We start from the raw sequence: 14436 nt of genomic DNA, 5'->3' as shown, positions 1-14436 counted from the left end.
TTCCAGAGAGAGAGAGAGAGAGAGAGAGAGAGACAGCGCTTTTATGTCTATAAATGAAAGAGCAGTCTCACAGCGCCCCCTGGTGTCTGAGCTTTACTCTAAACTGGGCAAATCAGCATCAGCATGTCGGCTTCCTGCAAAGTAAAACTTCTAAAGCTCATTGTTTTATAAGCTCACACACACACACACACCTTGTTACTGATTATATTAACATCAGTGACATGAGGACAATGTAAAAGGTTAGAGAGATTTAAATATGAGAATCTTTCAGGATTCCTTTCTTTCCTCTTTCACTTCAGACAGCAGACACTCGAGCCCCGACTCCAGATGTGATGTTAGAACAGATCCATCAGTGACATCTGATCACACTGCAGTGGAGGAAAATCTGTTCTACACTATAAAGTAGTTAGTTTATTATCATCATCATCATCATCATCATCATCATCATCTATCACACATTCACTGACATCAGAAAGAGTACAAAATCTTCAACACACAATTTAACACTTTATTTATTTATTTTATTTGCAGGTTGTTCCCCACAGTGTCCGTGTGATCCTGAGGTCTGGAGCTCACTGTGTTTCAATTCTACATCAGTTCATCTCTGTATTTCTCAGTCGAATCTGTTCAGTAATCAGTTTTATAATCAGACTCTGATCTTGTGACCTTCAGAATAAACAATAAACACTGAAAGTGTTAATAACGTCTGTGTGAGTCAGATTTTTTTCCTCTTCCCTTCTTCTATTAAACAGCAGAAACTCTTGTCACACTAGTCACAGACCTGGTGTTCGCACTATTGAGCCTCACAATGGAGCTCTGCTGTATGTCTGAGCTTTGATTTACTTGCTTTATACGTAATTACTACAGTGTCAGCATCACACACACACACACACACACACACAGGTGTGTATCAGGGCTGTACAGAGACAGATGGCATGTTGACATAACTCTTCAGTGAGGGGAGGGGCCTGATCTTACGCCCCGCCCACCCACCCTTCCTCTTCCATAGTCCACTTGATGGTCTGATACCAAACCAACGGTTTCTCCCTGCTTTCCCTATTACACGCTTATTATGGTCCACATTCGACACACGGCCCACCGTCACCACACACGTCTCACACACCTGCAGGTATATATAGAGAGATCATGCAGATAATTCTGTACCACACCAATAAGAATGCAGAACTGTGTCATGTGACTGTGTGTGTGTGTGGATCTGACCTGAATCTGCTGTTTAGAAGGCAACTGAATGATTGCAGTTCCGTTCACTTTACGCAGGAGTACACCACATGTCCCTACACACACACACACAATTCAGCAAGAGTTTGTGACTGTCTCTCTCTCTCACACACACACACACACACACACACACACACACACACACCTGCTGCACGGATGTACTGTGCTCCTCTCCCCGGTTGGAGCTCCAGGTTGTTAATCAGAGTTCCTACAGGAAGTGCTCCCAGTGGGTGGGCATCACCCTCATTGGCTGACACAGCCATCCGACCAATCACAGATGAGCTTTTAACCAGGTCACCAGGTTGCATGTTCTCAGTGGCGATGATCCAACGCTTACGGTTTCCCCCGGCGACCAGAGCAATGTCACCTGACCTAAAGGGAAAAAAATTATTTTTCTCGCTGCACTATTTACATCTGTCTCACTGTCTGGCTGCCTGTCTGTCTGCATCTCTGTCTGACTGTCTGTATTTGTACCCAGAGAGACTCACATTTCCTCCATATATCCTTCTCTCTTCCAAACTATCAGTTTCTCTGCCTGTCTCACTTTCTCTATCTGCCTCTCTGTGTGTCTTTCTATCTCCCAATATTTATTCATTTACTTATTTGTGCACGTGTGTGTTTGTACCTGCAGGGGTCGTAGCGCACCTGGATCACTCGCTCCTCGATCTGAGTGCCCTTCTCTTTCCCTGTTTCAAAACGCAGCCGCTGAAAGTCGATCATTCTGTACCTCTGTTTGTGGCCCCCTCCGATGCCCCGCCTCCGGATCTTTCCTACAGGCCACACAGTGGATTAAAACAAGACCAACAGAGTTCAGGCTGAAAGTCAACACATCTGAGAGCTCCAACACTCTGGTAGTCTGGTGCTCTACATCTCAGCTACACCACGAGTGCACTTCTAATGGCCCCTAGTACACATGTAGTGCACCCAGAACAGTGCTGTTTGTAATTAGTCTTTGTGCACTCACACTGCAAGTGTGTATCAGTCTCACTGTCTCGTCAAAGTGTGTGAGACAGGTGTACCTGTGTAGTAAAGACAGGACAGTGTGTGAGACAGGTGTACCTGTGTAGTAAAGACAGGACAGTGTGTGAGACAGGTGTACCTGTGTAGTAAAGACAGGACAGTGTGTGAGACAGGTGTACCTGTGTAGTAAAGACAGGACAGTGTGTGAGACAGGTGTACCTGTGTAGTAAAGACAGGACAGTGTGTGAGACAGGTGTACCTGTGTAGTAAAGACAGGACAGTGTGTGAGACAGGTGTACCTGTGTAGTAAAGACAGGACAGTGTGTGAGACAGGTGTACCTGTGTAGTAAAGACAGGACAGTGTGTGAGACAGGTGTACCTGTGTAGTAAAGACAGGACAGTGTGTGAGACAGGTGTACCTGTGTAGTAAAGACAGGACAGTGTGTGAGACAGGTGTACCTGTGTAGTAAAGACAGGACAGTGTGTGAGACAGGTGTACCTGTGTAGTAAAGACAGGACAGTGTGTGAGACAGGTGTACCTGTGTAGTAAAGACAGGACAGTGTGTGAGACAGGTGTACCTGTGTAGTAAAGACAGGACAGTGTGTGAGACAGGTGTACCTGTGTAGTAAAGACAGGACAGTGTGTGAGACAGGTGTACCTGTGTAGTAAAGACAGGACAGTGTGTGAGACAGGTGTACCTGTGTAGTAAAGACAGGACAGTGTGTGAGACAGGTGTACCTGTGTAGTAAAGACAGGACAGTGTGTGAGACAGGTGTACCTGTGTAGTAAAGACAGGACAGTGTGTGAGACAGGTGTACCTGTGTAGTAAAGACAGGACAGTGTGTGAGACAGGTGTACCTGTGTAGTAAAGACAGGACAGTGTGTGAGACAGGTGTACCTGTGTAGTCCCGCCCTCCGGTCTTTTTAACTCCGATCGGCCGGACTGTGTATTTATCGGTCTGCTTCCACAGGGTCCTGTTCTGTGGGCGGGGCATGGTGGTGGTCAAGAAGCGTACTGGCTGTGGCCTCAATAGGGTGGCCCCGCCCACCATGCTTCTCAGGGCAAGGGGGGCAAACAACTACAGTACACACAAAATTAACATTTACATGTAAATGTGTATGTGATCAATTATTCAATTTACCTCAAAACGAGAGAGAGAGAGAGAGAGAGAGAGAGAGAGAGAGAGAGAGAGAGAGAGAGGAGGAGTTAGGGAGAGAGACACACACAGAGACAAAAACACACACACAGAAACACACAGACACACACACACACACACACACACACACACTCACACACACACACACACAGAAACACACACTCACACACACACACTCACACACTCACACACACACACACACACACTCACACACACACACTCACACACACACACACACTCACACACACACACACTCACACACACACACACTCACACACAGAAACACACACTCACACACACAGACACACACACAGACACACACACAGAAACACACACACACACACACAGACACACACACAGACACACAGACACACACACAGAAACACTCACACACTCACCGGAGCTGTCAGAACCCTGGAGCTGAGAGTAAACGCTCCCAGAGCACGACACAGAGACACCACTGACATTTCACCATGTAAACTACAACCTGCTGCAGAAACACCACACAATAATAAACACCATTTCACTGTAATATAAAGGAGTAATACAGCACCGATGTAGCAGGTACGTCACGGTATCGTGCTTTATACACTAATCCATTAGTACTCTTATCGAAAGGGGTTTTAATGACTAATAACACATAGAGGAAAATGTGTGTAATGTATTAAAACTCACCCTAAAGGACTTTAAGACGCTACACACGGCGCCCTTCAGCACAGCATCCGCATGAAACGTCGCAATGTGATGACGTCACATATGGCAATTAAAATCGGTGAGTGCCATCTAGCGGTTAGACTCCGCACTGTAGTATTAATATTTACACGGATATAATAACATCCTCCACACTGTGTACTGTATAAAGGCTAAATACACTTCATAGGCTGTAAGATGGGTTATAAGATCTAGTGTATTTAATATTATATATTGTAGAGTTTAGGATATAGAATAAATTAATAATAAAATAAAGAAAATAAATGTATTTGACTTTTAACAATAAACTAATTGTCTAAAATCAGCTTTACATGACATAAGAAATATTGCAGAATGTACAAAAAGGTAAACATTATACAAATATATATACAAAAATTCAAGATTAATATTGTATTTATATTTAAATGTGTTTGTATTTATCCCCAATGAGCAAGTCGGTGGTGACTGTGGTGATTGTGCTGATTGTGGTGATTGTAGTGATTGTGGTGATTGTAGTGATTGTGGTGATTGTAGTGACTGTAGTGATTGTGTTGATTGTGTTGATTGTGGTGATTGTGTTGATTGTGTTGATTGTGGTGATTGGTGACTGTAGTGATTGTGGTGATTTTGGTGATTGTGGTGACTGTAGTGATTGTGGTGATTGTGGTGACTGTAGTGATTGTGGTGATTGGTGACTGTAGTGATTGTGGTGATTTTGGTGATTGTGGTGACTGTAGTGATTGTGGTGATTGTGGTGGCTGTAGTGATTGTGGTGATTTTGGTGATTGTGGTGATTGTAGTGATTGTAGTGACTGTAGTGATTGTGTTGATTGTGGTGATTGGTGACTGTAGTGATTGTGGTGATTTTGGTGATTGTGGTGACTGTAGTGATTGTGGTGATTGTGGTGACTGTAGTGATTGTGGTGATTTTGGTGATTGTGGTGACTGTAGTGATTGTGGTGACTGTAGTGATTGTGTTGATTGTGGTGATTGGTGACTGTAGTGATTGTGGTGACTGTAGTGATTGTGGTGACTGTAGTGATTGTGGTGACTGTAGTGATTGTGGTGACTGTGGTGACTGTGGTGATTGTGGTGACTGTAGTGATTGTGGTGATTGTGGTGACTGTAGTGATTGTGTTGATTGGTGACTGTAGTGATTGTGGTGATTTTGGTGATTGTGGTGACTGTAGTGATTGTGTTGATTGTGGTGATTGGTGACTGTAGTGATTGTGGTGATTTTGGTGATTGTGGTGACTGTAGTGATTGTGGTGATTGTGGTGACTGTAGTGATTGTGTTGATTGTGGTGATTGGTGACTGTAGTGATTGTGGTGATTTTGGTGATTGTGGTGACTGTAGTGATTGTGGTGATTGTGGTGACTGTAGTGATTGTGGTGATTGTGGTGATTGTGGTGATTGTAGTGATTGTAGTGACTGTAGTGATTGTGTTGATTGTGGTGATTGGTGACTGTAGTGATTGTGGTGATTTTGGTGATTGTGGTGACTGTAGTGATTGTGGTGATTGTGGTGATTGTAGTGATTGTGGTGACTGTGGTGATTGTGGTGACTGTAGTGATTGTGGTGACTGTAGTGATTGTGGTGATTGTGGTGATTGTGGTGACTGTGGTGATTGTGGTGACTGTAGTGATTGTGGTGACTGTAGTGATTGTGGTGATTGTGGTGACTGTAGTGATTGTGGTGACTGTAGTGATTGTGGTGATTGTGGTGACTGTAGTGATTGTGGTGACTGTAGTGATTGTGTTGATTGTGGTGATTGGTGACTGTAGTGATTGTGGTGATTGTGGTGACTGTAGTGATTGTGGTGATTTTGGTGATTGTGGTGACTGTAGTGATTGTGGTGACTGTAGTGATTGTGGTGATTTTGGTGATTGTGGTGACTGTAGTGATTGTGGTGACTGGGGTGAGGAAAATACATTTAGATGAAAGACAAAGACATCATGTGAGGAACCAGACAGGAACATCATCCTGGTGGCACTGGAGGGTGTGACATGTAGTGCTTATAATAATAATAATAATAATAATAATAATAATAATAATAATAATAATAATAATAATAATAATCTGTATTTACATTCATTTGTGAGAGAAATCTATTTAATTGTAACTATAAATTGAGAGGTGGGCGGAGTTACTGCTCCATATTTATGATGGGTTAAACCCGGGATTCTGGCTGGAGACGCACTCCAATCTGGCAACCCGAGCTGTTCTGTCACTCCTGATAATAATAATCCTGAACACAGGAACAAAGAAATTAAACAAAATCATAATAAACCGTTTTTATGCTTTGCGTTAGGGACGTGACACGACAACCGACACGACAACCGACACGACAACCGACACGACAACCGACACATCACGGCGGAAAGAGCGCGAGCTGCAGAGGGAATAAACTGGAGGGAAGGACACACGCACGCACACACGCACGCACGCACACAAACACACGCACGCACGCACACACACGCACACACACGCACACGGAGATGATGATGAGTCTGGACCGGTCCGGGTGTGAAGGGAAGATCGCACCGGAGGGCGTTACTGGCTCTTTGGGGCAGCCGCCGCCGCGCGCTCAGCTTTCCGCCGTTGTGCGCGCGAGTGAGATTCGTTCTCTTCAGCAGCATCAGCAGCAAAACCAGCACCATCATCATCTTCATCATCATCTTCATCATCACCTCCACGCTGGCAGTGCGCGCGAGCCCGACGAGCTGCTACGGCGTGCACTGGACTTTAAGACGCAGGGAACGCAGTGCTATCGGGACAAGAAATACCGTGAGGCCATCGGTAAATACCACCGTGCGCTGCTCGAGATGAAAGGACTGGGCCGCGCGCTCGGGTTCGGGGACGCTGACGTCAGCGCGAGATCTCCAAGCAGGTCAGGACTAACGGAGGAGCAGCGGGGAGCTGCAGAGAGCGCGGAGCTCGAGTGCTACAACAGCTTGGCAGGTACAGCACACACACACACACACACACACACACACACACACACACACACACACACACACACACACACACACACCACTCTGTTACCATGACATCACTGTCTCGAAGTCTGACGGTGTGTGTGTGTACAGCGTGTCTGTTACAGATGGAGCTGGTGAATTATGAGCGGGTGAAGGAGTACTGTCTCAAGGTTCTCCGGAAAGAGGGAGAGAACTTTAAAGCTCTGTACCGCTCAGGCGTGGCCTATTATCACCTGGGAGACTATAGCTCCGCCCTACACTACCTGCAGGAGTCCCACAAACAGGAACCCACAGGTACAACACACACACACACACACACAGTGTATATAGTATAACAGAAGACAGAAACACATATGTTTAAGAGTGTAACCGTGTGTGTGTGTGTGTGTGTGTGTGTGTGTGTGTGTGTGTGTGTGTGTGTGACAGATACCAATGTGATTCGCTACATCCAGCTGACTGAGATGAAGCTCCGCCGAATCGCTCGAGGAAAAAAGGATCCTGTGTAGTTCACTGATCTGTCTCACTACCAATGTTCTCTCTCTCTCTCTCTCTCTCTCTCTGTCTCTCTCTCTCTCTCACACACACACACACACACACACACACAGAGTCATCATTAATATCACAAACTGTGTGATCTTTATAACATTAATGTTAACATCACTGATCATAGCTTCGATTGTCTGCATGAAAGAGTAATGTCTGATTACAACTCACCATTCTTGTAGTGCACAAAGCTGACTGACAGACAGACAGACAGACAGACAGACAGACAGCCAGCCAGCCATGAGTAAGACAGAAACAAGGAAACTGTCTCACTGTGCCGAATCACCTCCATGATGCATCACTGTTTTTCACCAAGCTTCAAACATAAAAACAGAAGACTTGAGATGATGGTGATGTCATTTCACAAAAACGTTACACTGTTATATTCAGTGTAATAAATTGTGTGTATTTTTGTGTTCACTGAAATCATTTCATTTTCTGTGACTGCAGTTTAAGTGTCAGGACTGTTTTTATTTTATTTTCAGTAATTTAATAAACTGGTGAAACTCATGGGTTAAACGACACTGATATCATTTTTAACCATAACATGATGAGTTAGCAAAAATGCTAATCTGTCAGAAATGTGACAAAAGCAAATGACAGAAAAGTGACTTCAAATTATTTAATAATAATAATAATAATAAGAAGAAGAAGGGGGATCACGGTGGCTTAGTGGTTAGCACGTTCGCCTCAGACCTCCAGGGTTGGGGGTTCGATTCCCACCTCGTCCTTGTGTGTGTGGAGTTTGCATGTTCTCCCCGTGCCTCGGGGGTTTCCTCCGGGTACTCCGGTTTCCTCCCCCGGTCCAAAGACATGCATGGTAGGTTGATTGGCATCTCTGGAAAATTGTCTGTAGTGTGTGATTGTGTGAGTGAATGAGAGTGTGTGTGTGTGTGTGCCCTGTGATGGGTTGGCACTCAGTCCAGGGTGTATCCTGCCTTGATGCCCGATGACCCATGAGATAGGCACAGGCTCCCCGTGACCCGAGGTAGTTCGGATAAGCGGTAGAAAATGAGTGAGAGTGTGAGTGAGAAGAAGAAGAATCATAAGCTGTTTTTCTAAATAGGTTCCTTTATTTTTCTGCTGACAAAATGAACTGAAAATAAATAAATAATCTGATAAATGTAAGTGAAATTAAATTACGTCATGCACAATTCCCTGAAAATAAAAAATGAATCACTGAGTAGTGTAATGAAGAGTAATCCAACACAATCATCCAGTACACAGTGTTACATGGGCGATGGGGTGTTTAGACTGACATTTCCAGGTGACATCGAGTGAACATTTTTTGCTGAATATAATCAAATAATTTGCATTAAATAGTTTACCAAGAGAATAAATAACAAAGTGACAGATAAACATATTATAATTATTATTCATACTCTCAGACCTGTGTGCGGATTGATTTCTATCTCAGCTCAATAAAAATAAATCTAAAAATAAAACATTTAATGTAAAATATCACAAATTGGTGTTAACAGTCCAATAAAGGATGCTAATGCTAACAAAGAATTTTTTTTAATAATTTGAGAAGATCCCACAATACAAATATATTTATCTTTATGTATTTATATTTTCATACTGTCCCAGAAGTCTGAACACTTAAACACCAATCCAACACTGTTTACACTCGGCTGTGTCCCAAATCACAACCTACTTATTGCCCATGTAGCACACTGCTAACACAGGCTAATCAGAGTCGTACACACGCCTGTCTCTTTTCTGGTGTCTGTATTTTTGTGCAGTTTTTCCTTTATATTTTCTCAGCTTTGTAATTTGGGACACATCCACATGAGGACAGTAACGTGATCATGTACTCTGGCCTTCAGACCCAACTGTTATATTATTTAATTAATCTGAGTGAATTAAAAAGAAAATGTGTTTGTTTGACACACACTCATGCACACACACATACACTGACTCACATAGACACACACACTGACTCACACAGACACACACACACTGACTCACACACATACACACCCTCACACACAGACACACACTGACCCACACACATACACTCTCACAAACACATACACTCACACCCACTGATACACACACAGACTCACAAACACACACACTAACTCACAAACACACAGAATGAGGAGGATCTGTGTGCAGATCATTATCTTGTGTTAACAGAAATTTTACTGACCCTTTCTTCTGTACTGATATTCTTTCATACTTTGTATGATTTTAAAACCTTTTCATGCATTTTTTCAGAAATCCTGTCAAGTTAGCCTGACTTAGCTAACTAGCATTAATGAAGATTATTATTATTATTATTATTATTATTATTATTAGCTTCATATTCTGACAGGATAGCTTATTCTCTGTAGCTAGCATTAGTGATTAAGATTGTTAATAACCTGATCTTGTCAGTAATTCTTTCAGGTTAGCTTGTGTATGCTAGCTAGTGGTAACAGGGACGATTACAAAAACCAGTAAACAAAAGTCAGTGCGGATTTCTGCCATATTTTAAATCCTGTCAGTTTCAAACATGTTTGTTAGTCAGCTACTAATAATGTAAACAATAATGTAAAGTAATAATATAAACAATTAAAAATATAATATAAAAACCCTGTCAGGTTAACCTATGCTAGCTAACTGGCTAGCTTTAATAAAGGTTATAATAGTTTAAAAATAATATCTCATTAGCTCTTGTTAGCCAGTTACCTAGCACTAGTAGTAAATATTAAGAAAATTTGAAAGCTGCATTAACACTAAAGATTTGTTCAGTTAATACAGAAATCCTGCCAGGTTAGCTAGCTGGCTAACAAACTCTGTGATAACACTTGAACAAATATGAACCAGCTTCTTTTAGCCCACTTGAAGACTTCCATATATGGATTTAAAAACACACCAACATGTCCATATATGGATTAAAAGACACACCCACTTGTCCATATATGGATTGTTTGATCTGCACACAGGCCTTCAGTCATAAAATGAAAATATTACATCAAAAATAAGATGTAAACAGCAACAATAAAGATGTGTGTGTGTGTGTGTGTGTGTGTGTGTGTGTGTTTGCCCTGCCCATGCCCCACCCCATAACAGCCAAATCTATATCTTAAAATTATTTACAATGGGCAGAAAAACACCAGAGTCAAGCTAACACATACACACAAACACATACACACAAAAACAGACAGACACAAACACACACACCACACACACCCAGACAGACATACACAAACACAGACACACACACACACACAGACAGACAGACACAAACACACACACCACACACACCCAGACAGACATACACAAACACAGACACACACACACAGACAGACAGACACAAACACACACACCACACACACCCAGACAGACATACACAAACACAGACACACACACACAGACAGACAGACAGACAGACACAAACACACAGCTCCTTCCCCTGTTGTACTCTTTGGTTATTGGCCCTGCCCCAGTAGCTCTGCCTCCCATTGGCCGTGTGTTTACTGGTTTTGTACGTGTCCCTGTTAAACATGAAATTGCACAATACATAAAATGTTATCAATTCCGCAATCATTGAACTGTGGAGGTCACGTGACAATTCGATGGCAGTGTTTTCCCTCGCCTACACTATGACCCGATATGACGTTTCAGCTTGAAACAACGTTCAGTTAACTTCCACAAACAAAAGGATGGAACTGTGGAGAAATCACACAGCGTGGGGAGACGTCACTGGCTGTGTCGTGCACGTCGTAAGTGATGAAAACTCTACACACCTGGAACTTTTCATCCTGTCGCATGTAAACTGTAACAGCGCCAACTGCAGGACCGGAGCTCTTGTCATATACCAAACCACAGAGTGTGTTTGAGCTTGAACAGTCGTAATGATAATTTTACCTTTACAAAACACTCGCACACGTCTTTATATAACATCAAATATTATCAAGGTTTAGCTTCAGTCTAGCTGGAACCATCAATTTAACACACAAGTACAGCAGAAGTTTCTATCTTAGATGAGAACTTTGTAAAAATTGTGTTAACAAATTTAACCCAAACATGTAAACACCACAAATCTGTAGAGCTCAGTTCCCTCTGTGTATGTGTATGTGTCACTCACTCACTCTGCGTGCATGTGTGTGTGTGTGCATATGACCAAAATGCACAACATATACCGAAAACATGGCAACATTACCTGTTGTATCATATAGTACGTCAATCCATTCAGGAAGTGATGCAAGAAAGTTAGACTCATTTGTCCCTCTTATCTCTCCTCCCCCAGTGTGATCTGTTTTGTATGTGTGTGTGTGTATGTGTGTGTATGTGTGTATGAGTGTGTGTGTGTGTGTGTGTGTGTGTATGTGTGTGTATGTATGTGTGTGTGTGCGTGTGTATGTATGTGTATGTGTGTGTGTATGTGTGTGTATGTGTGTGTATGTGTGTGTGTGTATGTGTGTGTATGTATGTGTGTGTATGTATGTGTATGTATGTGTGTGTATGTGTATGTATGTGTGTGTGTATGTGTGTGTATGTGTGTGTACTGTATGTATGTGTGTGTGTGTGTGTATGTGTGTGTGTATGTATGTGTGTGTGCGTGTGTATGTATGTGTATGTGTGTGTGTGTATGTGTGTGTATGTATGTGTGTGTATGTGTATGTACAGTTGAGGCCAAAATTATTAGCCCCCCAGGAATTTTGGAACATTTTCCTAAAGATCTTTCCAATGTTTGCAGCATTGATAAAACTTGATATAATCAAACATTCGCCAGTGCTATTTAGTAGCTTTTGGTACATTTTGGAATATAAAATACATTTTTAGGCTTGCTTTATAATCAAATATAGTGAAAATGGGGTGGTCAAAAATATTAGCCCCTTGTGAATATTTGCTTTCAAAACACACCCAATTAATCAATCAGCTTTCAAAACACACCTAATTAATCAATCAGCTTTCAAACCACACCTGTGCAGTCAATTGGCTTCCTAACAACACCTGGGCATTCAATCAGCATTAAAGGACTCCAAGGAACAGGGCACTTGAACACATTATTGGGAGAGACTACTTTTACTCACCATGCCAAAGACAAAGGAAATCAGTCTTGAGCTCAGAAAGAAGATAGTGGAGGCTCATGATAAGGGGGAAGGCTATACTGCCATTTCCAAGCTTTTCACAGTGTCTAGAACCGCCGTACGTTGCATCATTGCCAAGTACAAGGAGACAAATTCTGTAAGAAACAAACCTGGGCGTGGTCGTAAGTGCAAGATTTCAAGAACCCTGGAGAGGAAAATAGTCAGAGATATCAGCAAGATGCCCCAGACATCTGCCAAGATGATTGTTGCTGACCTGGCCTCTTCTGGAGTTGATGTTTCAAGGAACACAGTTGTGAGGGCTCTTCATCGTGGTGGGCTTCAGGGCCATCGTCACAGAAGAACCCCTTTACTCAAACAGCGGCACATCACAGCTAGACTGAGGTTTGCCCGTGAACATTTGAAAGGTAAAGATGAGTTTTGGGAGTCTGTGCTTTGGTCTGATGAGACTAAACTGGAACTGTTTGGGCACATGGATGTTGCTTATGTTTGGCGAAGAAAGGGTGAGGCCTTCAACCCTAAGAACACAGTTCCCACAGTTAAACATGGTGGTGGGAGCATCATGCTGTGGGGCTGTTTTGCAGCTTCAGGCACAGGGAGCCTTGTTCGGGTGCATGGCATCATGAAAAAAGAAAATTATGTTGACATTTTGAGGGATAATATGCAGAAATCTGCTCGTAGTCTAGCCTTAGGTCGTCGCTGGGTCTTCCAACAAGACAATGACCCAAAGCATACATCGAAATTGGTCCAACAGTTCCTGAAGGATACCAAAACAAAGGTCCTGGAGTGGCCCGCACAGAGCCCAGACCTCAATCCTATTGAGAATCTGTGGCGAGTGCTCAAAGTGAATGTCCATGCTCGGAAACCACGTAATTTGGACCAGCTGGAGCAATTTGCAATGGAAGAATGGGCTAAAATCCCTCAGGAAACCTGTGCCAACCTAGTAAAGAACTACTCTAAGAGGTTGTTGTCAGTTGTGGCTCAGAAAGGGTTCACTATTGACTATTAATGAACGGGGGCTAATAATTTTGGACGTTTCATTTTTGCCCTTTCTTGTTTCAACTCACTATTTCAATTAAATATCCTAATCAAACTTAGTGGAGATTTTGTCTTTGTTATTTTGGAAACAAACACACTATAAAACACTTGTTGTTAATGGTCATTTCCATGGAGAAATCAAGAGTTTTGTCTAATTTCATAAGGGGGCTAATAATTTTGGCCTCAACTGTATGTGTGTATGTGTGTGTGTGTGTATGTGTGTGTACTGTATGTATGTGTGTGTGTGTGTGTGTGTGTGTGTGTGCGCGTGTGCTGTAAGCTTCTGACTTGTAGCAAAGTTAGCAAACACAAATAAAACAACATCATGAGTTCCACTCAATAACAGTGATCATATTCGATACATAAACTCTGATCCGATACGTAAATTTGAAAATAGTTCACTCTCTTTTTGTACATTATTTTTTAAATTGTTGTCTTTTTCTGTGTTTTTTCCCCAAAATACTTAATTAGAAAAGAGTTCAGTTCCTCTGCAAGTGGCGAGAAAAAATAGAGACTCTGGAGAAGCTCAGACTCCTCACACACACACTCTGTACTGAGAGAGAGGACGAGTCTGAAGCATCTGAGGACAGGGATGCTCTGTTTCCTGACCTCTCCCTCTCTCTCTCTCTCTCTCTCTCTCTCTCTCTCTCTTAGACTCTGAGTTAAGACTCTGGTGTTTGATCTTTGGGTGGGAGAGAGAAGAAATGAAAGAAGAGAGATAGAGAGGTAGTGCAAAAGAGGGGGGGACAGTGTCATTGTGTCCTACTCTCTCTCTCTCTCTCTCTCT

At 42.6% G+C, this 14436-nt stretch overlaps 3 protein-coding genes across 6 annotated transcripts in view; 1 reads left to right on the top strand and 2 right to left on the bottom strand.

Annotated features, from left to right (window-relative positions):
• Positions 1-493: 493 nt before the first annotated feature.
• mrpl2 (mitochondrial ribosomal protein L2) lies at positions 494-4138 on the bottom strand. Of its 2 annotated transcripts, none has more exons than XM_060871557.1 (7): positions 4033-4138; positions 3756-3847; positions 3099-3279; positions 1865-2009; positions 1385-1611; positions 1222-1295; positions 494-1123 (listed from the first exon to the last, which is right to left on the bottom strand). In XM_060871557.1, the coding sequence occupies exons 2-7, from the start codon at positions 3822-3824 to the stop codon at positions 911-913; spliced, it is 909 nt and encodes a 302-aa protein (XP_060727540.1). In that variant the 5' UTR covers positions 3825-3847; positions 4033-4138; the 3' UTR covers positions 494-910. The 2 variants fall into 2 exon arrangements, with proteins under 2 accessions (XP_060727540.1, XP_060727542.1); XM_060871559.1 differs by having other exon boundaries at positions 3756-3844; positions 4033-4099.
• Positions 4139-6354: 2216 nt separating this feature from the next.
• LOC132846604 (tetratricopeptide repeat protein 9A) lies at positions 6355-8079 on the top strand. The gene is made up of 3 exons (XM_060871298.1): positions 6355-7009; positions 7138-7320; positions 7453-8079. The coding sequence occupies exons 1-3, from the start codon at positions 6547-6549 to the stop codon at positions 7530-7532; spliced, it is 726 nt and encodes a 241-aa protein (XP_060727281.1). The 5' UTR covers positions 6355-6546; the 3' UTR covers positions 7533-8079.
• Positions 8080-13640: 5561 nt separating this feature from the next.
• The window catches only part of slc8a3 (solute carrier family 8 member 3), a 15178-nt gene continuing 14382 nt past the window's right edge, over positions 13641-14436 (bottom strand). For all 3 annotated transcript variants that reach the window (XM_060871554.1, XM_060871556.1, XM_060871555.1), the window contains one exon: positions 13641-14436. This exon is cut by the window's right edge and continues 559 nt beyond it. The gene's annotated coding sequence lies outside the window, so the exon portion shown is untranslated.

Source organism: Tachysurus vachellii, chromosome 6, assembly GCF_030014155.1.
Source record: "Tachysurus vachellii isolate PV-2020 chromosome 6, HZAU_Pvac_v1, whole genome shotgun sequence".
Taxonomy (NCBI): domain Eukaryota; kingdom Metazoa; phylum Chordata; class Actinopteri; order Siluriformes; family Bagridae; genus Tachysurus; species Tachysurus vachellii.
This window is presented reverse-complemented; position numbering and strand designations above follow the sequence as displayed.